Source organism: Ixodes scapularis, unplaced genomic scaffold (assembly GCF_016920785.2).
Source record: "Ixodes scapularis isolate PalLabHiFi unplaced genomic scaffold, ASM1692078v2 ptg001547l_1___fragment_1__unscaffolded, whole genome shotgun sequence".
NCBI classification, from domain to species: Eukaryota; Metazoa; Arthropoda; class Arachnida; order Ixodida; family Ixodidae; genus Ixodes; species Ixodes scapularis.
In genome coordinates, this window is record NW_024610163.1 from 28,737 (window position 1) to 50,037 (window position 21,301).

Below are 21,301 nucleotides of genomic sequence, written 5' to 3' on the forward strand. Positions count from 1 at the left end.
GGGTGTTTCGCGGCCTGTTGTTGATCACGAGATTCTAGCCTATTCAAACCAATGAGTGGTCAGACTCTTCCGATATACGGCTCTGGCACCAACAAGCTCAACTAAAGCCCGTTTCTTTCGAATTGTTACGGAACTACCTGACGAATCGGACACAGTTTGTAGTTAATAATAATACAGACTTTTGCACTGAATATACAATATACCGTGTTTCACAAGGATCCACATATAGACCCGTGCTGTTTGTTTTCGATATTACGAATATTGTATCCATCCCTCGAACGTCAGGCGTTGTTCTCTGGCGCTGTTCTGCTTAATTGAAAAAAAAAAAGTCAGATCTTCCTCCGGTCTGATGGAATTTGCGATGTCGGCTGGAAGGAGCGGCAACGGCAGTTTCACGTTGGCGGCGTGCTCATTCTCGCTTCTGGGCGCGCAGACACTCCTCGTATTCGGGCTGCTCCTCTTCGGAACATACAACACGTGTGCGACCTATGTGAAGTCTGAAGTCCAACTGATAAGGACAGCGGAGCGATCTTCAGCAGGTGGCCGCCGAAGAGCGCGCGGCATTGCGCAATGTCAGAGGGAGAGAGACGCCGCGCGTGGGGAATGCCAACACCTCCTAGAAGAGAAGGCCGTAGCGCTCTTTTCGTGACGTGGCGATCGAAGGCCGTCGGAGTCGCGTGTGGATCGACCGTCGTAACGCGCTTTTAGTCACATACGCGTGTCTTATTAGCTAAAATGAAAGCTGCACATTGCAAGGGGTCTCGACAATATTTTATTACACGAGCGAAATATTACACCGCTAAATAATTGCTATGAAATGGTACGAGGTAGGAGTATAAGAGAAAACGTTGAGCCACGCAAGTATTGCTGTAGAAATGCATATTTTACACAAAAATAATTCGACAAAATGGCGAGACACGCAGTGATTGGACACTGCAAAACTGATGCCAGTTAAAGATAAGGCAGATGTAGTTAACGCAGACACGGCTAGAAAAGTGTCACGATAATGTAAGCGATGTTATCGCGTGCAGGCACTGAATCCTTGCATCATACCCCGGGCATATGAAGAAATTAATGTAATTTCGATTAAATGACATTATGGGGTCGACAAATCAGCTTGCGACGCTAGTATAACCACTCAAGACCACGAGCTGATTAAGTCTCATATTATTTAATGAAAATATATTAACTTTTCCGTGTGGCAGGGTACTAAACTCCCTATTTACAGTCAACTAATTTACATCTCCCTGTGGGCTCCAGCTTCCCCTGAAAAAAATATAACTTAATTTGTATAGAATAATACTACTACCTTAATACACTTAAGATTCTAGTATAAACGCCGTAAAGGCAATAAAATAAGATTAGTAAAAATAAACATATAAGCACGAACAACGCACTGTGTATATTCACACACACTTGTTATTCACCTTCCTGTAAAAAACAGAATGTTGCCACCCATATTTACAAATTTCGACGCAACCGCACACGGATAACGTTGTACACGATGCCATTCTATCACGAAAAACAAAAAAAAAAAAAGACGACTGCAGCACTTTACTCGTTTCTAACATGACCAAACAAGCCTGAAAATACGTTGTTTCTAACCTGTCGACCGTAGCCATACGTTCCACAATATCCATGACGAAATCATTTGAACACGAACTTTAAGTCTCTTTGTCAAAAGATAGGTTTATCGATAATCGACCAGTGTCATCGTTGGCTAGTTGCCACGCATATTACTCAAAACGTAGCAGGACTTGTTCCACGAATGCACGTAAATGTCGTAGTATAAAGGGAACACAAAAGAACTACCCGAGACTGCTGTGACGACCAACAACGACGGGAAGGATCAAAAGAACCACATACAGACACGAGAGCAGCGGCAGCAGTGTGAGAGGCCTAACGTCGTCGACCCATCCCTTGCTCCTGTTCGCTCTCTGCGGCGATGACTGGATTTGTTTCGGTTCCCTTCCCTTCTAAAAGTCTCAGCGTTCCTTTTTAGTCAGTCAGCAGCTCGAACACAAGGTAAATCTACCAGAATCGGAGCCCGTACGAGGGAAGAAAACGTCGCAGCGGACCGTTTTATTCGAAAACGGTGGGGATCTGCGGGATATCACCTAGTACCGCGGTTACGGGGATAATCATAAATATAAAATTGTAATTTCAACTTTGGTAGCGCGTTGTATATTATGTTTATATGATATATACAATAAATTGTACAATACGTCTCTTTTTTAACATATACTAATGTCAGATAAACGCTCACGAGCACCCCCGCGCGGCTCGACAAGAAACGTTTGAAGTGGCCAAATCGGCCCCTTTGTTTATTTACACGCGTGGGCGGAGTAGTAGCTGGTCCGTGAGCTTTGCCGTTGATCAAAGGAGCCGGCTGGTATCGATGTTCCCTTTCGGGCTGGCCGGCCTCGAGTGCCGAGTGCCTACGCGGCACGCGGTGCTAACGTGGCTCTTGTCACGAGCCACAATGTTATTGTCATCGCCGCTTAGCCGCAATAAGTCTTCCCCCCCCCCCCCCTAGTGGAGCAGAGGTTTGTTTGCTCCACGTAACTGTTTTGTGGGGTGAGGGTGTCGAAGCGGATGAGTGTGTGACGAATGCAGTGTCACAGATGGCTTCTTCCATGAATGCAGGCTTCACCCGGTCGATGGTAATAACGTCCCTTCGCCCATTGATCAGGATGGTCGAAGTCTTCTGATTTCTTGAGATGACTTCAAATGAACCATCGTAGGGTGGTGTTAATGAAGGATGAACGGCGTCATGTCGCACGAAGACATGCGTACATTTGTCCAGTGCGGTCAGTATGAACACTTGCAGTGGCGTTTGACGTCGCTGCTAACGTGGCTCTTGTCACGAGCCACATTGTTATTCTCGTCGCCGCTTAGCCACAATACGTTTTTTTCACGTCGATGCCAGAAATGTTTGTTACATAGTTGCTCCATGTTTTTCCCTCTCCGACATTGTGATGTACCCACTCGGAGCGCTACGGCTTTCTCTTTTAGGAGGTGTTGGAAAGGCGCGCGCGTGTGGTGCCGGCGTCTGCAGCATTAACTGTACAAAATTGTTGGTCTACGCTTAGACTGACCCCGGAGACAATCTGCCAGAACCTAGGCATAGGCAGCCTCGTTGTAAATGCTTGTATGTTTTACTTTAGCCCCAGTCTGTTCAGACCCCGCCTCGACCGCCCCGAAAGAGATCACACAACGCAAGGTACGAAAGATCTACTGTGTCACAGTTGAACGACCTGGAAGCTGCGCCTTGTCCTTTACCGTTCCGTCGCCGAACATACGTGAGCTCGCTGACCGAGCTCGGCTTCGTGCCGTCCTCTTCTTCTCACTTGGGCCCCGCAGGCCGATTTTCAGTCGCCTCGAGACCACGAAACCAACAATATTATATTTTATTTTTGTCATAAATGTATTAAAAAATCTGTCCAAATGGCTCGACGCAACACAGCGTCTTTTAAAGTTTGTTTTATCTCTTTATAAAGTTCCTGAACGTTTATCCTGACATATTTGATATATTGTAACTTACATTCTTCTACAGACCTTCAGGAAACAATCAAAATTGTGTTGATTGAATCATGTTTATTGGCTTTAATGGGGTTTAATGGCTTAAATGGCTTTTATTTTAAAGTTTCATTGCTGCGTTGTATGCTTTGTATATACAAGTGAATTTGCAGTTTTCATGTTGTATTTGTGTTGTTCTGTCACCGCGAATGAAAAGAGCTCATGCGTAACCTCAATAACTCCTAAGATTACTACGAAAAGAACATAACACACTACTGAAACTAAAGATTTCTAAACTGCCTATACTATGCTTCCAAAGACAATGACCGCTTATTTACAGCATTTTCATGTTTGGTAATCGAGACAGATTTCTTCAACAGGTGATTGTGGTTACTTTTTTTTTGTTGATATTCTGGTTGTTGAGTTCTATAACGGTGCGCCATTATTACACGCATGAAGGTGTTCAGAAACTTCCGAGGACTAGTTTTTGTTTTTGACACATCGTTTATGTTCGCCCAGCTTATCATAAATACAGCTTTTTGTTTGACCTTTGTATCGAAACCCACAATCAAACGGTATCTTGTACACTGCACCGGAAACAGATGTGACATATGTGTCCCTGTGTTTTTTCGAGTAACCTATTTCAGCGGAAGCGAATGGAGTCAAATGTTCGATGTTAATATATTTGCTGAACGCCATGCGTACACCAAGCTTACCGCCGATTGATTCGTTGTGGAACCCACAACGTAAAAAAAAAGAAGAAAAAACGGCATGGCTACGCATTTTTATGTTCGGGATATATATATATATATTTTTAGTTTCTTGCCCGATGAAAAAATACAAAAACTATTTGAACAGGAAATCCTAAGAATATCTCGCAGCCTTAAGCTGGGAAAACATAACCCCGAATCGATGTCATATTCATGCGGCAATAAGACTTTTCAAGCGCGTTACATATCATTATTCAAACTGAACCTGCGTTTATGGGCTCCGAACGGCAACTATCAAAACAAAGTCCTGGTATTAGGGAGTTTTAGTAGACCGTGTTTCCCCCTTCGCTAGCCCTCCGCTACAAAGAAACCGCTACTGCGCCTGCGAGCCGATGGCCTTGGCTGTAGAGCTCCGGGTAGCGGAAAGGCTTAGCGGAGGCGGAAACACGGTCTACTAAAACTCGCTATTGCCTCTGTGATGACCGCTACCGGGGGAGTAGCGGTTCAGCCTCCCTGTGGTTCCTTTTGGGATAGTGAGTGGGAGTGCCACGACACCGAATCCTGAAAATGGACTTTAATTGGTCCGACTGGGAACGGTGGGTGTGCTCGCTCAGCCCCCCCCCCCCACCCCCCTCCCCTCTCCCCCCTTGATGCCGGTGATGTTGACGGGACACGAGGCCTTCGGCTCTTCTTTCTGTCTTGAGCGACATAGTGGTGAAGCGGCGGGACGGTTCTTGGGCCACAGTCTCGGTGATCCGGTTGGATGCCTGATGGGTCTCGGAAGAACGTCTCGGTCAGGATCGCGTCGATTGGTGGACGCTTCGGTCAGGCTCGGTGGCACGGCTATGTCAGAATTCGTAAGCCGGTCTCGGACAGCTCCGTCGATCGGTGAGACGCTGCGCGGTCTCCCTCCCATGCTTTCTGCTCGCCCCCGTCGTTTCCAATCCGCCAACGAGCTCTTTTCTTGGTTCGGTCCCCCTCTCCACTCCCGCGCGCCCCGTCCAAGGCGCTTCTTTCCTCCGACCTTCCACAGTGGCTCCCTTGACGCGTCCCCCCCTTCCCCAACGGCGGGCCTTCCTCCTCGCCGAAACACCACCAAGCTAACAAAGAAAAACTCTCTCCTCCTCGGTGACGCGTCCTCGTCCTGTTCCCGTCCCTTCGGCCAGCAGCTCATCTCCCGACTTCTCGGCGCCTCCGCAGCTGGCGAGAACCCTTCGTCTTCCCCTACACAGACACAACCCTGTTGGAAAATTTCGATGATGGAAAGAAGACGGAAAAGGCTCACACAAGCGTAACCGTAATATGGGACATCCTATACAAGAGAATCGGCGAATTCAGTATAGTGGATTAAGGCGGAACGATACAGGTAGGCGGAACCATACAAGCGTGTCGTATTATGGGACATCCTATACCAGCGTAGTGGAATATGGCGGAAAAATGTGGAACCATACATGCATAACGTAATATGGGACAACCTATACCAGCGAAAAGGCGATACCAGCACGGTGGAGCCATATGGCTCCAACATGCTGGTTTCACCTTTTCACTGTTGTACAGGGCGATTTAGTTTTAAGCTTTACATATATGTTTAGGAAGGTCGTGAAAGCTAAATTAATGCGGTTTGTGCAGGCGAGTTATACGGCCAGGCGTACGTAGTATAGGGACCTAATCGTAAGAATCAGTCAGATAATTAAATACAATTTGTTAATTAACTTTTTAATTAGTGAAAATGAAAATATGGTTTCAATTAGAAACTTGATGAGTCATTAAAACCACAAAATCAACTCTTTTTAGAAGGATATAATGCAGGGGTAGCCTGTTACGCGTTCTGTAAGAACGCTTTATTTGGACGAGTTTCTAGGTTTCAGTTTCTTATCAGAGCTCATCTCTGCGCCCAAGGTCCTGTTCCCCCTTAGACACGCAACGCACGTGCGCCTTGCTTCCCTCCATCCTACGAGGGAGGCGAGGGGGCGGCTTCGCACTGCGGCCACCGGGCAGCAGGACCACCGGTGCAAAGATGCGCTCTGGTAAGAAACCAAAGTCTGGAAACGCGTACAAATTGACCATTTTTTTAGAACGCCATAAAATGCTGCTCTTGTTTTATATCTTCACAAAGAAAGTTGATTTAGTGTGTTTTGATGATGCTTAGCAAGTTTCTAATTGGAACCATGGGTCTATTTTCACTGATTAAAAATTTCAGGAACATACTATACTTAGAGAAAGGCTGAAGCGGTTTTGTATTTGAGAAAACACTTTTAAATCTTCATATGACCTCCAGAATCTCAAATATGCAAATTATTTGGTAATTTTATGAATCGAGGCTGCATAGAGTCATTTTTAAAGCGCTGTGAAAGCACTTCCCTGTAGAGCGATGTCACAAAAGTGGCTTTCGAAATCTTTGCTCATGCATCTTCAGCACCTATCAAAGCTATGCACGCACGTGCTATTTTTTAAAAGGGCAGAAAAATGTGTCACGACTGGTGCCAATGCGGGAGAATATACCTAGAAAACTTGAGATTGGACGCGCGGCCCTTAAGCGACACACGCTTGGCGGCCGAAAGGTCTTCTTACGATGTCACTGTTGGTAGGATGTTTTTTTGTGTTTTCTCACGTTTAGTTATATCTTTGTGGAAAACGAACGGGATATTCAGATTCGCGGGATAAAACTATGCTAGGATGAACGTCCAATCTAGTTTTCTGAAAGAAGACTGGCACATCTCTGTAATAAGCTGACTGATCATTACAAATTAGCCTTTTATACTATGCCGCCCTGGCCTTATAACTCACGTGCACAGACCGCGTAAATGTAGCTTTTACGGCTTTTTTAAAAAAAAATCTGTAAAACATACAAAAAAACGCTCTCTAGAATGTCCCCCAATACGACACGATTGAATGGTTCCTTTCCCGCTTGCATTGTTCAAGAAAGACCTGTGGACATCCAGCGTTTCATTGGAATGCTGGATGTCAGCGAGTCTACATTAGTGAGTGGTTTCAAACAAGCATGATGTTTGCACACCAGTAAGCTCTTATCCGAGGCTCACCAGGAGCACTAAGAGCAGAGGCAAAATGTCGTGACGTGGTAAATTTGGTTGCAGGTATTTACTTTTAGAAGAATTGCAAGCAGCAAAGCTTAACTTTGCTCAAAAGAAGATAATTAAAAATTCAATACTGAACAATGGTGTCCCTTGAGCTGTCAGACCAAACTCCCACTCTTGCCACTCAGGAGTTCCTAACTTGTGCGTAGAGGATCAGCACAACCCAGATTTGTGCTGCAAGCGCACCTGCAATATAAAAGTTGAATAAACATGAGATGAAATATGAGACGTTTACAATTCTCTGTAATGTGAAATTAGAGCACAGATCTTGAAGAGGAGGATGGGAGGGTATGACCCCCCACCCCCTAACCCTCCTACTCTTCTGCTCCCTCCCATTTAGCGAAACATTTCCCTGAATTTAGCGGGAAAATTTGCCCACTAAATTTAGCGGGTTAAGTTTTCCACAAAATTTAGCGCGGAAATTGATGTCACATGACCTCAACACAAATGCAGTTTTCCCACTAAAAGTAGCGGGGAAAATGACGTTGCATGACCGTGTCATGTCATCCATAAAAAATTCAGTTTCTCAGCTAGACTTAGCGGAAATATTAACGTCACATGACCGCAACATTAATTCAATTTCCTGCCAAGTTTAGTTAGGCGGTTACGCCGAGGGCGACGCCGCGAAACGCGGAAACGGGTGCTAAGAGCTGCGCTAAAAAAACTAAATGCTACAGGTGAAATAAGATGAAAATTATAGATAAGAAAAAGAGAAGAGAATCTAAGATACCGTTCTCAGATCCTTCCTTTTGTCCGTTCTCAAATGTTTTGATTTCAAGAAATGTTTATATCTTTATTCATACCCAGAGAACCCCTCCCAGTTTCAGCATGAATGCAATAAATCAATGCAGACTAGACCTTGTAAACTATAATGCACATGAAAATGAATGTTCGCCACATAGTCATGTATGAGTCAGTGGCTCAGATCTCTAAATACATTTGTATTGAGGAACATTCTTGAATAAAACTTCTGGGCTTTGAATTCGACAGTTTGTACTTCCATAAGGAACACTGTATGGCACTGATTTTTTTTGTGACACATCAGAAACAGCAGTGTCATCCTTGCATACCTAACAAGAATTTTTTTTTTTTAGCATGGCATGTGCTATTTTAATGCTTATAGAGCCTCCTTTAACAAAATTTCCTTTGTAGAGCTTTTTATTGGTTCTTATTTAACTCGCACGACAGATTCGGGACCTTGAATTCTCACTCGGCATCAACAGTTTTATATATTAATGTAATAGTGAAAGACAAGATTAATGGTCTTGAGTACGGCTCAACAAGCACAGATGTTGAGAAAAGTACTGAAGAAAACTCAAATGTCAAAATAAAAATAAGCTGGAATGTGGATACAATTAAGGACATGGTCATGAATACAGTAGCAGATTCAATATGAAGAATACGTGTTAGACGCACACTCAAAAGAAACCTGTTGCATCTATATTCATGCAAATTACTTCGCAGAACCCAGCGCTGCAGTCTCGGGTGCGAGTTCGCTGAATGAGTCCACTGAAAATGAGTGCAGACGGAAAAAGCAGTTTGATTGTGACAATGAGCATTACATAGGCAAGTGACATGTCATTGTTACTGTTACAGTGCCGAATGTTTCAAACTGCCAGTCGTATCATTCTGCGAGTTCCATCCGTATATTACAGGGTTTGGCTCTCTTGAATTCTTTGCGAGAAAAATTATGAACTGGAAATGTCTAGCGTAGTTTTAAAAAAACTACTACCAGAATCCTAACTCAGCATCGTAATGAATATAAAAAGTTTCTAGAGATAAGGTTAGTGCAGGAGTTGAATAAACTAAACACTTAGTTTTGTGAAACCATCTTGCCGTAGTAAACGTATAAAGTTCCCCTAGGTAGAGCTAGTCATTACGGATGGTTGTGCCCATTGCATACCATAAAAATTTAATTTGCGACCTACACTATTTACAGACTCAACCAACTCTGAGTAAGTGGAACACTTGGCACTAAAGATTGGTCTCACCATGACTGTCTGCAAACATCCACATAATAATTTCCATAAACCTATGCATTTCAAGAAAATATTTGGAGCGAGCTGTTTAAACTGCCATAACACTTTTTAACACTAATAGAATGCCTGTAGTGGGCCACAACTTAAGCAGTTTTTACTTCATTTGAAGGGCAATAACAAATATGTCAAGCTTAAAACTAGGCCTGCACTGAATTGCTTTCTTAAGTTGAACGTGCTATGCTCGGTTCAATATATTATCTTTGCAGAGCTGACAATGTGCAAGTTCCCATTTTTTTATATTTCACATCTCCCGACTGCTGGGTGGGGTAGGTACATAAGATTAATGACACCAACGTAACACAATGATTATTTTAAGAATTTGTTTGGGTATGGCACTAGCGAAGCCATCTGCGGGAAGTTATTTCTGTGACTCCGTCGAACCTACATCCGTGGGCTTTAAGTTCACATGTGAATCATGTCTGCAGACGCCTTTTTGTAATTGGAACTCCATCCAAACCGAGATTTCAATGTTTTTTGCATTTTAGGCTTAGTAGTGCTTTTGCTGTTTCACTTCAAGAATAGGTAAGAATGCTTATTTCGAGTAGCATACCTAACACTTGGTGGCATGAGGACTCCCTTGTCGTGATGCTAATCGAAAGCCACGGGCAGGGAGATACTGTGATGCTCTTGTTGCTGGGATTACCTCCCCCATGGTCCTGGCCGGGCCACAGAAGAAGATTAAGTCCAAGCTTGTGGCCACTAGGATCTCCAGATCTTGAGGCAACCAAGTAGCTGGAAAAAAAAAAATCACAATCAAGTACTTGGCAGAGCTACATTAGAATGGCTAGCATATTCTTTCATGATCAGCACATAGATCCTTTTGTTTTTATACTTTGTACTTGTACCTATTAAAGAACTGCTCCTTCACAGCCACAGTCATAAATACACCACAGGACAAGGCCACACAGGCCTTGAAATGATGGGTACCGAATTGAGGCGAATGATGAAATGCATTCATTTAACCCTCTTTCACCCCAACCTGGGAGATTTCTGTCAAATATTCACATTTAACTCTAAAGACTATAAAAAAAACCTACTACTGCAATGCAGAGCCGTATAGTGGGGGAGTTTAGCCAGTGGGTGTGGTGACAAAGGTGCCGGAGAGGAGGAAAGGGAGGAGAGCGCCGAAGGAAAGAGAGAGAAGGCAGCAAAAAGGAGACGACCGCTATTTTGACGCAACGCTGTTGGCGCGGAGCACTGCTGAGGCTATGTGTCGTCTGCTACTGGCTTAATTCATTTTTGCCTTTATAAAAGTTTGCGCTTAAACATGGAGAAACTTCTTTCTTTAGGTATTTAAGCCACCGAGGAATACCACTATATTATTTTATTGCCAGAGCCTGCCAAATAAAAGCAAAGGGCAGGTGTCTGGATAGAAAGAGTTTAGTTGGCGCACCAAGAGGCTAACCAATAAAAATGGGTACCACTCTGCGCAAAATGCCTAAAAAGCGTGCATCTCTACTTGACACTAACATCGGCACACACTATCTATTTTACTGACTAAAGGGTACTAGATCATTATTTCCAGCTAACTAGTCAAAATAGATATTCTTGCCGACTTTGCTTTTTAGGAAAATTTTTAAATTTACAAGAACTATTAAGACAACGGCTAAAAAAAGAAGCAATGGCAAAACCAACAATCGAATTCGCCTGCTCTCCAGTAGCACATCTATAGAAGGCAGACCTGCAGAATGAACAAGCAGTCTAAAGAAGAGTATGTCCCATGTATAATTTGTTTCCATGCTGCAAAGCAAGTGCTGGAAAGAGGTTTCACGACATTAACAAAATTTCTTGCAATCAGTTGAGAACAAGTTAGAGCAGTGAACTTGTCCTTGCCCTTGGCATAACATTTTAGTGTTGCCCATGGAAACTCAAATAAATTTGTGAATAAAAACAAAAAAGACTAACCTTCATAAAAAAAAATCAAACTTTCGCAAAGAAAAGTTATCTTGAACAAAATATGCGTAATACAGTTGTAGAGCATCCAATTTTGTGCTGAACCAATTTTGAGGCAAATCTGCGACAATGAAAAGAAAACGCCTGAGTACATTAGGGAAAGACAGAACGAATGCATACCTACAACAAAAGATTTAGAACGACCACGGGCAGGAACCTCTGGTGAGGCTCTCGGAGTGACTCCCTGCAATGGGCCTGCGCAGACCAGAGAACAAGATCTGTCGGAGCTTGCAGCCATAAGGTGCTTCATACCATGAAGTTCCAGAAGTAGCTGCAATTGGAAGCAAAGTGCATTTCATTTCTCTGCAGAATGGAGAGCTAGTATGCATTCATAAGGTGATACAGTCACGAATGCAGATTTTTCAATGCAGCACTATATCACCAAATTGTTAACCGTGCCGGGCAACACTAAAACCGGGAGCATTATTCCAAAGTATCTCAGTTTAAAGTTAACCACGGCAGAAGCTGCAAGCCATGTGACCTTCTAGTTGGATGCCATGGTACGTCGAGCTTATAATCATGTCTCACACTGTTTTTGCTGCAATGGATTGTAGTGTCAAAAGTGGTCCAGCTTAAAGAGATGCAAAGTATAGACGTTTGTGAGTGGGGCCCTGACCTAGTCTTGAGCTACATTGCGAGGAAGGACGTTTCAACCGGGATGTTTGCTGTCTGCATCCACACGACCAGCTTGTGCACAGCGATTGCTCGTGCCGGGTACATGTCCTCGACCGTGCCATTATTCGACAAGCAGTTTTATGAATGTTAAACATGACTGACTTGCAGAGAGACTGCATCTCAACGGCTAGTGACTTGGGATACCTAACTGAATACTGATATATTAACTGAATGCAAAACAAATTACCTAGCAGGCATTAAATTTATCAACAGGGTGGGTCGACTCCGCATTAAGTTGGAGTCGATGCGTCAGGCACGTAGCCAGGATTTTGTTTCAGGGGGGGCCCCCTCATAACAAAACGCTGTATGAGGGGGAGGGGGGAGAGGAGGACCGATGCAAAATGGAAGATATCGGGGGGGGGGGGGGCCGGGCCTCATAAGCCTCCCCCTGGCTACGTGCCTGTGATGCGTAATAGGACAATACAAACAACGATATGCCTTACAATTCCTTTTGCACCCCCAAAATGATGTGTTTTTGAAGGTAAGATACACAATGTTCTTGATTCAGAAAGTGCCACAGCTGTACAAATGCATATGCAGTAAGGGCACTCGCCAAGCCTATTCTCCTCTGCTCTGTGCAGGTTAAGCTAAGTTAGAGTATAGAGGTACATGCTCACTGGCAGCATGAGAAAGGCAGGGAGAAGTCTCCGTTGTTCCACCACCAGCCCGTCTGCTACCTTCGATGACGTTTCTGCGCCTCGTGAGCCTGGAGCAAGCACATCTGTCCAAAGTGGGGTGAAAAGCACAAGCACGTGCTGGAGGACGCCCAGCCATTCTCTTTTTGTCATCGGCTATTCTACATATTTTAGTATGACATATTTTTAAGTGAGAAAAAGTATTGCAAATATGCAGTCCAACTTTGACCATAATACAGAAGTCTGATAAAGATAACAGTTGCCATTCACCATTTTCCAAATAAGTGCTCCCACCTATCGGAACATCTACACATGTGGTGCGTAAGTGGGTTCAGGACTGAGACGCTAGAAAATGAAGCGCTCACAAGGCTTGTCTGGCCCTTCCAACCATGCGGGTACATTCATCGCAAATTCCAGATTTTTAGACAAAATGATTTAGAATAAGCAAATCTTGTCTACGCCCGAGGTAGAACATTGAATTGTGATTCCCCCATATTGTGCCAACCATCCTTCAACCTGCGGTACCACCTGCAAATGAACTATGTTGTGCTGCGGCACGCGTCCATGCTGCCTTCTTGAGAAGAAAACCACTGCTCATGTTGAAGACGACATCTCACAATGTACAGGCAACAATGTTTAACGAACTAAAACAAAGTTGATATCATTCAATAGACACAGATAGGCTTACAAAATGTCGACACCATGATTGTTGTTGTTGGTTTTACTCCTGCATACAAACATAAGTGACTTCCTCTTTCATCCGATGTACAGTAAACCCCCCTTATCTTCGTGGCCCCTATTTCTTCTCGAATCGGTCACAGAGGGCATAATCGCAGCCACTGAATTCTGCAAAATTAAAGGGCGCGAAAATTAAAGGTTCGCCAACATTAAAGAGTTTACTGTTCTTCCGTGTGTCACATGATGTTAACATTTCAAGGAGACTGAAGGCATTGGTTTAAGAAAAAATTGACCTATGAAAAAAAATGCCCTTCTCCAGGTTAGGCACGTGAGGTTCTTCTGCACTACCTATAAGGCGGCAAGTTTGTTTCGGCAGAGCTTTTGGTTAAACGGAGTCCCAAAAGTAGCTATACTTGGAGTCAACTATTTTGTGCTGCATTATAAAGCTAGAGTAAATTCGACTGTGCTTCTGCACAGCACTGTTTGTTGCGAGAGCATATGTGGTTTAGTGTTGCATCCCATTTGCATGATGTAGAGAAACTAGCGCTGACAGACTTGGAGCACTAAAAAAAAAACAAAAAAAAAAACAGCCGACTGTGGGAACATTGAGAGATGCACACATGCGAACTGTGCATTTCTTAAAAGTGAATTCGAGCAAAGGTAAAGACAATATGTATACTTACGGCGGCCATACTTGCCTTTCCATAGCATGACCACTTTTCCCTCGGTAGCACCATCCAGTAAGCACCAGCAACACGCCCATAAGACGCCGCCGACTCATGGATTGAATGACGACCCGCCTGAGGTCTTGGAAGGAGATCCGGAGCACTGCTTTAGGCCAGATGTTGTATCTGGAGGGGGCAGGGACTAAAAGTAAAAATTAACAAATTTATCTGAAGCGCTACATTCCTATAGCATAAACTCTAGGATAGCAGTATTTTTTTTTGAGGTCAGTGATGCATTTTAATTAAGCACAAATGGTTGGTTTATATGATGAACCTGCAGCTCCTATTTTCCTTAAGTGTAACGGAGTGTCTAACGTTACGTCCGACGGAACCCGAAATAAAAATTAAAGTTACGCCCAACGTAACTGTCAAGCATTCGAGTTGCGTCCGACGTAACCCAAAATAAAAATTAAAGTTACCGTATTTACTCGAAAATAGGTCGAACCCTATTATTAAATCCACCAAGAACAAAAAAAGAAAAAAAGAAAAATTCAAATATAGGTTGACCTTTTTTTTATTTTTAAGAACTGGGGAAATTTTGGGCAAAAGAAAGAAAAAAACCTTTATTTACATCACTCTCAGCTAAATCACGGGGCGATGCCAAAAACGTCATCACCGTCAGAACTTCTGGACATGTTATCATCGTCCGAAGCTTCGTCAGCTGGGTAGACATCCTCGCAAATTCGCAGCAATACTTTACTGACACCGTTGTAAAATGACAAGAAACGAAAAAAGGTGCGAAGCGCCGGAAGACAAACTACAAAGACGCAAGCAAAGCCGCCGTGTCGCCATGAGCAACACGCGAGCCGAGCCGCCTCAAGCAACTAACAAAAATAACATTTTTTTTTTGTGCGCGTTTGCGAGGATGGAGGGTAAAGTGCATGGCGCATCGCGTTCCTCTCCTTACCCGTTGCCCAGCAAGGGGAATGCTAGAGGCGCGATGTCGAAATCCGACGCGCACCGCGGGCGGCGAGCCATTTCGGCAACCAAAAGCTTTTTGAAACAAGAAGCGGCGCGGCTCTACGGCAATGCCGGCTCGGTGACTCGATAGCTTCATACCTCCGGTAGGGTCGCAAAATTTGGTCGCGAATGTAGGTGTCGAAATTCTTTAGTCACAATTTCCAAGAAGAGAGGAAAAAAAAAAAAAAAAAAGGTCGATTTGTATTCGAATAAACACGGCAGTCAGCCGCGCGACGAGACACACATTATGAAAGCGATTGGTGCGAGCGACCAAGGCGATGAGCGACGTTTTCTAGAAGCCCAAGAACCGAGCGGCGCAAGCAGCGAGAGTGAGAAATCTTCGGCGCTCGGCAGCGGCTCACGTAGCTTCTCGCCGTCGCTCGTCTCGTTGATCGCTATATTGCTAACATGCCGTTCAGAAAGGCGCTCTAAGTGCTTACCATCGCATTGGGACCAGCCTCGCATCCAACCGTAACCAGTCTTGACTTTTTCTTTTTTTTTAGCCGCCCAGGTAGAAGTTAACATCGTACATACACCGTTTTCAAGCATGGCTCCTCGTTCATTGCTCGATTTACATTTTCAGCAAATGACCGCAATGAAGCACAATTATTCTAGTTCAAAATTGTCACGAACACTTGGCACGCATGCTTATACTGTAGCGCACCTAACGTAATTTAAGAGTAGAACGAAAACGGAACGAGATTCACTTACCGCTTCACGGATCCTAGGCCTTCCGATCCTAGGCCTAACGGCCGTACTTGGAACTCGCCTGCGGGCCGGCGATCGGACGAGTCGAGCCGGCCTGACGCAGGCTGACCACGCCTGGTTGAACTATGAGAGGCGCCGTCCAGTTGAGAGCCAGAGACGCAGTAGAAACGGACCTCAAAACATCTGTCCCGTAATCGTAAACGAGCCAACGCAATGGCCAACGACCCCCCACACCGCTCTATCTTCGCCATCTCCGCGACGACCGGAAGTGGAAGCCGCAAAGTTAGAAAAGCCGCGGCAGCGGAAGCCACTGGGCGGAAGCTTTGAGTTTCGGTTTCGCTTTTCTCCAACGCAGGCTACGGTCGCTACGGTTTCGGGCTGGTGGGTTTGTCGGGTTTGTGGCTGGTTGCGACGACGCGAGGGGCCACGAAAAGACGCCAAGTTGGCCGAGAACGAGTCACGGCCCACGATACGAGCAACGGGCCGTTTGCCGCTGTCGACCGGCGATGCGGTATCCGCGGCTTGGTGTCACGATCGGTTTGTTGCCGTGAGCGTTGACTCAAAGCTCGAAGTTATGCAGTTCCGTTCCGGCACCAGCCGCACCACGTTTTCCGGTGCATCGCACTGGAGGCCTTTCGACGCATTCAGTGAACGTAAAGATCGTGCCCGCTGTCTTCGGTGCTGTGGAAGAAGTTGGGAGACGGAAGGCGTTGAGGACTCCAGGCCGGGCCGCCGGTTCACTCTGAACGAGAGGCGACGTGTGTGTGCACGCTTTGAGGAAGCCTCCGCGTTTCGCCGCGCTAGACCTCGCCGATCGCGACCGGACCAACCGGACCCCGAGTCCGAGAGGCTCTTACGGAGCCAGGAACTGCACCGAGGTAGGAGCTGCTCGTTCTGCGCTACCATGCAGTGCTCTACAGTGCTCGGAGCTCTCGGTGTCATTCGTGCTTGCACCGAAGCCTTTGTGACCCCTTCGGACGCGCAAGTCGTACTTCGCAAAGGTTTGGACGGGGCCACCCTCACCGAGCAGCTTCGCTATATTCCGCTTACTTATGATCGCAATAAAAGCTTGCGTTCTCGGGAAAAAAATTGCGGGACCGCTCTCCGCGCCGCCGACGAGGTTGGCCGCCGCCATGTTCTCAGCTGTTCGCTCGCTCCCGCAGCGAGCGCCTTCCGATAATCCTTCCCGTTCCAAAATGCGATGCGCTTTGCGCATTGTGCCGTTTACATGACCGCATATTGAATGCGGCAACTGGATTCAATGCGACTAAGTCGCATTCGGTTAAACGTGGCTTATGTTCTTTTTCGACATGTATGGTGTATGAAACGATAGCGGTGGTGAACGATGGACGTTTTTGTTGGACGATGGCGGTCGTCTTTCTGCATGTATAATTTGGTTATACCGGCGGTCCTGTGGTATAAGCGTTTTGGTGGAAAGACGGCAGTCGCCTACGTCATCGGACGCAAAATCATACCAGCCACACCGAATCATATCGGCAAGCAAAGTGGCTGCCAGTATAGACAGACCCGGAGCCATAGCGGTGCCGGTATCTCCAGTTATGCAGAACGCCAAACCAAACTAGCTCCATGCGTAACACAAAGAAATTATGTGGTGTCATACCAGAACTGTACAAGCAGCAGGTTTGTTTCTTGTACGTTTTTCCAATAGGGAAGGCCACCGAACAAATGTTCCCCGTCGAAGCCCGAAGGGCACGCACCTGTTTCTCGGGTTCGCCTCGAAAGTCCCATCGGCGGCGCCGTGACCTCTCACCGCACGCCGTACTTTACACCTTTGTCATTCCACATGTCCAACAAAACCAGGGGACGATTTTGAGCCGGAGGTATAAATACTGGTGTACGTATTTTTTTGGCCTCTCGACAGAGAACCTTGACTCTGGAGACTCCTTGTACATGGTATTCTTGATGTAAGCAGCCAAGGTTGAGTCAAGAGCACAGGCACAAAAGTCACCACATATCTTTTGATAAAAACTGAACCATGTGTTTAGTCTTTGATCAACTCATGCAATATTTTAATATAAGCTTCGGTTATAGATTTAAAAAAGAGAAGGAGCTACTTCCAAACATATGCATGCCCCTTGACGTTAGATGAACCTTTACTATTTGATTTACGACTGTAGATCTGAAATATAGCTAAAAAATCCTTAGAAAATCTGCTCTCTCCCTGCCAGACTGGGACTGGAATCAAAATAAATTATCCTCCAAAAGCAGACGGGGACCTAGAATGCAAAAACGCTGACGGCTCATAATACATAAGTAATTAATGTTCAAACAAAAAGTAGTGCAAGGCTTCCCATGAATTGGCTGAACATCTTATATATCACTGCAAGACCCAATTGCTAAACAGCGTCTGAATTCTAGAGAAGACAGACTATTTTAAAGGAAAGTGTTGCTTTGATTTGAGGCGTCATCAGTATTTTTTTTTATTGCACTATTTAGACAAACAGGTATGCGCTATAAGCGCGTTGTTATATCTTTAAATGGCGTTCAGAATACTGACGTCTTTTTGAAACAATTCATACCCAAAAACGATTCATTTTGAACTAGAACCAATTTTTTAGTTGTTATCATCAACACCCTAAGGGGTGTCAGGTGAAAATATAGCGTCCCTGGATGGCTACTTCTGCTTCAAACGTCTCTGAGTTGTCAGAGTCGCTCGTCCCTTTCGAGCCGGACCCGATCCCAGCAGTTGGTGTTGCAGCGCCAGGATCTAGGGAACGCTAGGGAACAACTTGCTAGCATTCCGAAATTGCTGGGAAAATCGCCATGTATAAAGCGGGTCTATGTGACGTATTGTGACACCTAGCCACATAAAGTACCTCTATCTGGCCCTATAACTCACCGGAAGTGAGTTCACGGCCACAATCAGTGTTGATTTAATGGCGTTTATTTTAATATTCTGTTAAGCGTACAACGAAAACCTGTTAGATTGCACCTCGTGTTCAGTGACTACAGTGCTACTCGTGTTACCTGTGTATCGTTTAGTATTCCCAGATTGAGGGCAGTCGCGGACTTTTGAATTTGGAAACATTTGGAGCACTTCGGAGGAGCAAAAATGATTGCATGTGCTGCTGCGCTTTCTTTTTGTTTGACTTCTCGGCAACTTTTTGAAGCGGAAAACAATGTGTCCAGTTTCCTCCGTTGTTGCCGCCATGTTAGTCCTTCTTCACGCTGTCATGTAGGTTGTGACTGAGGGGTGTTAAGTAATCACACGGAGACAATTTGGATGCGTTATATAAGCTTTCACAACAAAAGAAGACTGAATAAGAAGAATATGTACAATCCTAATTACGTTAGAGTTATTAGAGCACAAACGTTTTACTTAACGCGCACGTCGTTGATTGGTAGCGAGAGCAGACAGTCGGGCAGTGAACGAGGTGGTCGGATGGTCAGAGGGTCGAAGGGCAGTCAGTCAGTCACTCGAGCCGAGCAGTCAGTCACATGAGTACCCGGTTGGTCAGCGAGTCGGACGAAGTCCGGGGCTTGAGGGTTCCGTTTGTTGTTGCCGGTTGCTTTCCGCGCAGCTGAGTCGACCTCGTACGGTCCGGCGCCTCGAGTGCTTGGAAGCAGCGCAATCGTATCTCTCGGGGTCTGGGCACCCCGACAAAGGTCGTTGCTGTGTCCTCGAGTCTCGGCAGATGTTTTGCCACTCGGAGCCTGAGAACCCCGACGGAGGTCGATGGCGCTCGTCCCAGATTGTCTGCGTTTCGACTTCGACTGTCCCGAGCCCTGTGATCCGCTCCCTATCACGAGCTCCTCATCCTCTTTTTTCTTCCCCTTCCGCCCTCTTTTTCCTCTTCAAACTCCGTCCGGCAACGACCATGACAACGCCTTCTCGGCATGCCAAATAAATCCAGCCAATGCTCGTGTGAGCACCTAATTGAATTCAGCATTGTCTCCATAAAGATCTTCATGCGCCTTAAAAGTATCAAACCATCCCCTAGAAGGGGATCGTTTGACTGGATCCGATTTAGTACTACAGCGTGATTCAAGGAGAGGCCAGGTCTTTAAATCGACCGCAAAATTCAGTTTCTTAAAGCGATAGTGAACCGAAAAATTTAGTGCCCATAATAAGTCTCGCACGTTCTTTCCACGAGCCAGCAGCCGCCGGTGTGCGCGAGCACACGCAACGAAAATGACGTCAAAGACCTCCATTCGCGCTTAAGAGGACAGTGCATGGACTTCGGGCAAAGGCGAATAAAGACAGGTTTTCCACCTCTGCAAATAAAAGCTACATGCTTCTTAGACCAATTAATCGCTTACCTTTTATGCCAGACACCACTGTGTAAATGAAAAACTTGTTTTTATACTCCTTTGGCCCGAAGCCCATACATTTCACTTTGATCTTAACCGCGAATGGAGGTCTTTGACGTCATTTTTGTTGCGTGTGCTCACGCACACCGGCGGCTGCTGACTCGTGGAAAGAACGTGCGCCACTTATTATGGGCACTACATTCTTTGGTGCAGTATCCCATTAACCTATCGCACCATGATTTTGTGCAGCGTTGCCCACAGATGGTGCTTTTTTTTTTGTTTCCAAAATTTGCAAAGAGCGAACTTACCTGAGAAAAAAAGTAAAGAAAGAAAAAGGCTTATCTCCTATGGGAACGCAGCGAAGCCGCCGGTCTTCAAACAACACGGCGCCGTTTCGCACGGCGCCGTGTTGTGGACATGTGAACACCTCCGTGCACGGAGGTGTCCACATTAACGACACATCACTGTATATGTATGATATTTCCTTACCTTGTTGGCATCGAGATAATCTCCTTTCGTCTTTTCAGGTAAAATAACATCGCTGCGCGATAAGAACAGTAGTCCCAAGAAGAAGAGGATAATCATTGTCTCTTGAGGTTTAAACAGGCAGATACGTGCCAACATGGTATGGATCTGGGTATGGCGCTCGGTGGTTATAAATATACAGTCCCTAAGGCAAGACCTCCTCTTCTTTTTTAGTGAACCTGTACCAGCTGCTAAAGCACAATAGCTATTGTTCACGTAATAAATATAAAAATATTATTCTCAGATACGTCTCTTGGCGCTTTTCTGCTTGAAGGGGAAATTGAATGCCCAGGCTCTACCTATACCAGAAACATGCAGTTACCAATTGAGCCTGTGAAACTATAAGGTTCAAAAACCTTTAGCAAAAGCAAATGCGCATAACCCTAGGTATATTGTAAGCGTGCACCTCCGAAGTCGACGATCTCCGGTCGGAAGGTCATTGTCGTTGTTGAAATATTATATTAGTTTTTTTAATAAAACCTGGAGCGAGAATTTCGAAATAATTTATAAGATTGTGTATGTGATAATCCACTGGTTCACAAGGGAAGGCACTGGATAAAAATACAAAAAAGGAAAAACGGCATGAGCAGTCCTCTGTAAAGCGCGAAATACATGTGAGCTAAATCGCGTCACATCACGCCGCCCCGCGGCGTAAGTATAGAAAACAAAAATGACATCAACCGTTGTCATGTGTTTCACGCTTCAATTCCCAGTACAGTAACAGCAATAGCTGCTACACGTGACGGCGAAGTGGCTGGGCTTCGGCGTAGCGTCCGCGCACCGGGGATTGCGTGAACAAAAGTATGC

The 21,301-nt window shown here is 45.3% G+C and overlaps 1 protein-coding gene across 1 annotated transcript in view; it reads right to left on the bottom strand.

The window, feature by feature from the left end:
• LOC120850028 overlaps nt 1-20,569 on the bottom strand; it is a 35,388-nt gene extending 14,819 nt beyond the window's left edge. Inside the window, exon 1 of the mRNA XM_040222363.1 lies at nt 20,459-20,569. Coding sequence (XP_040078297.1) covers nt 20,459-20,554 — 96 coding nt within the window. The 5' untranslated portion in view covers nt 20,555-20,569. The remainder of the gene's footprint in view (nt 1-20,458) is intronic.
• Nucleotides 20,570-21,301: the final 732 nt, after the last annotated feature.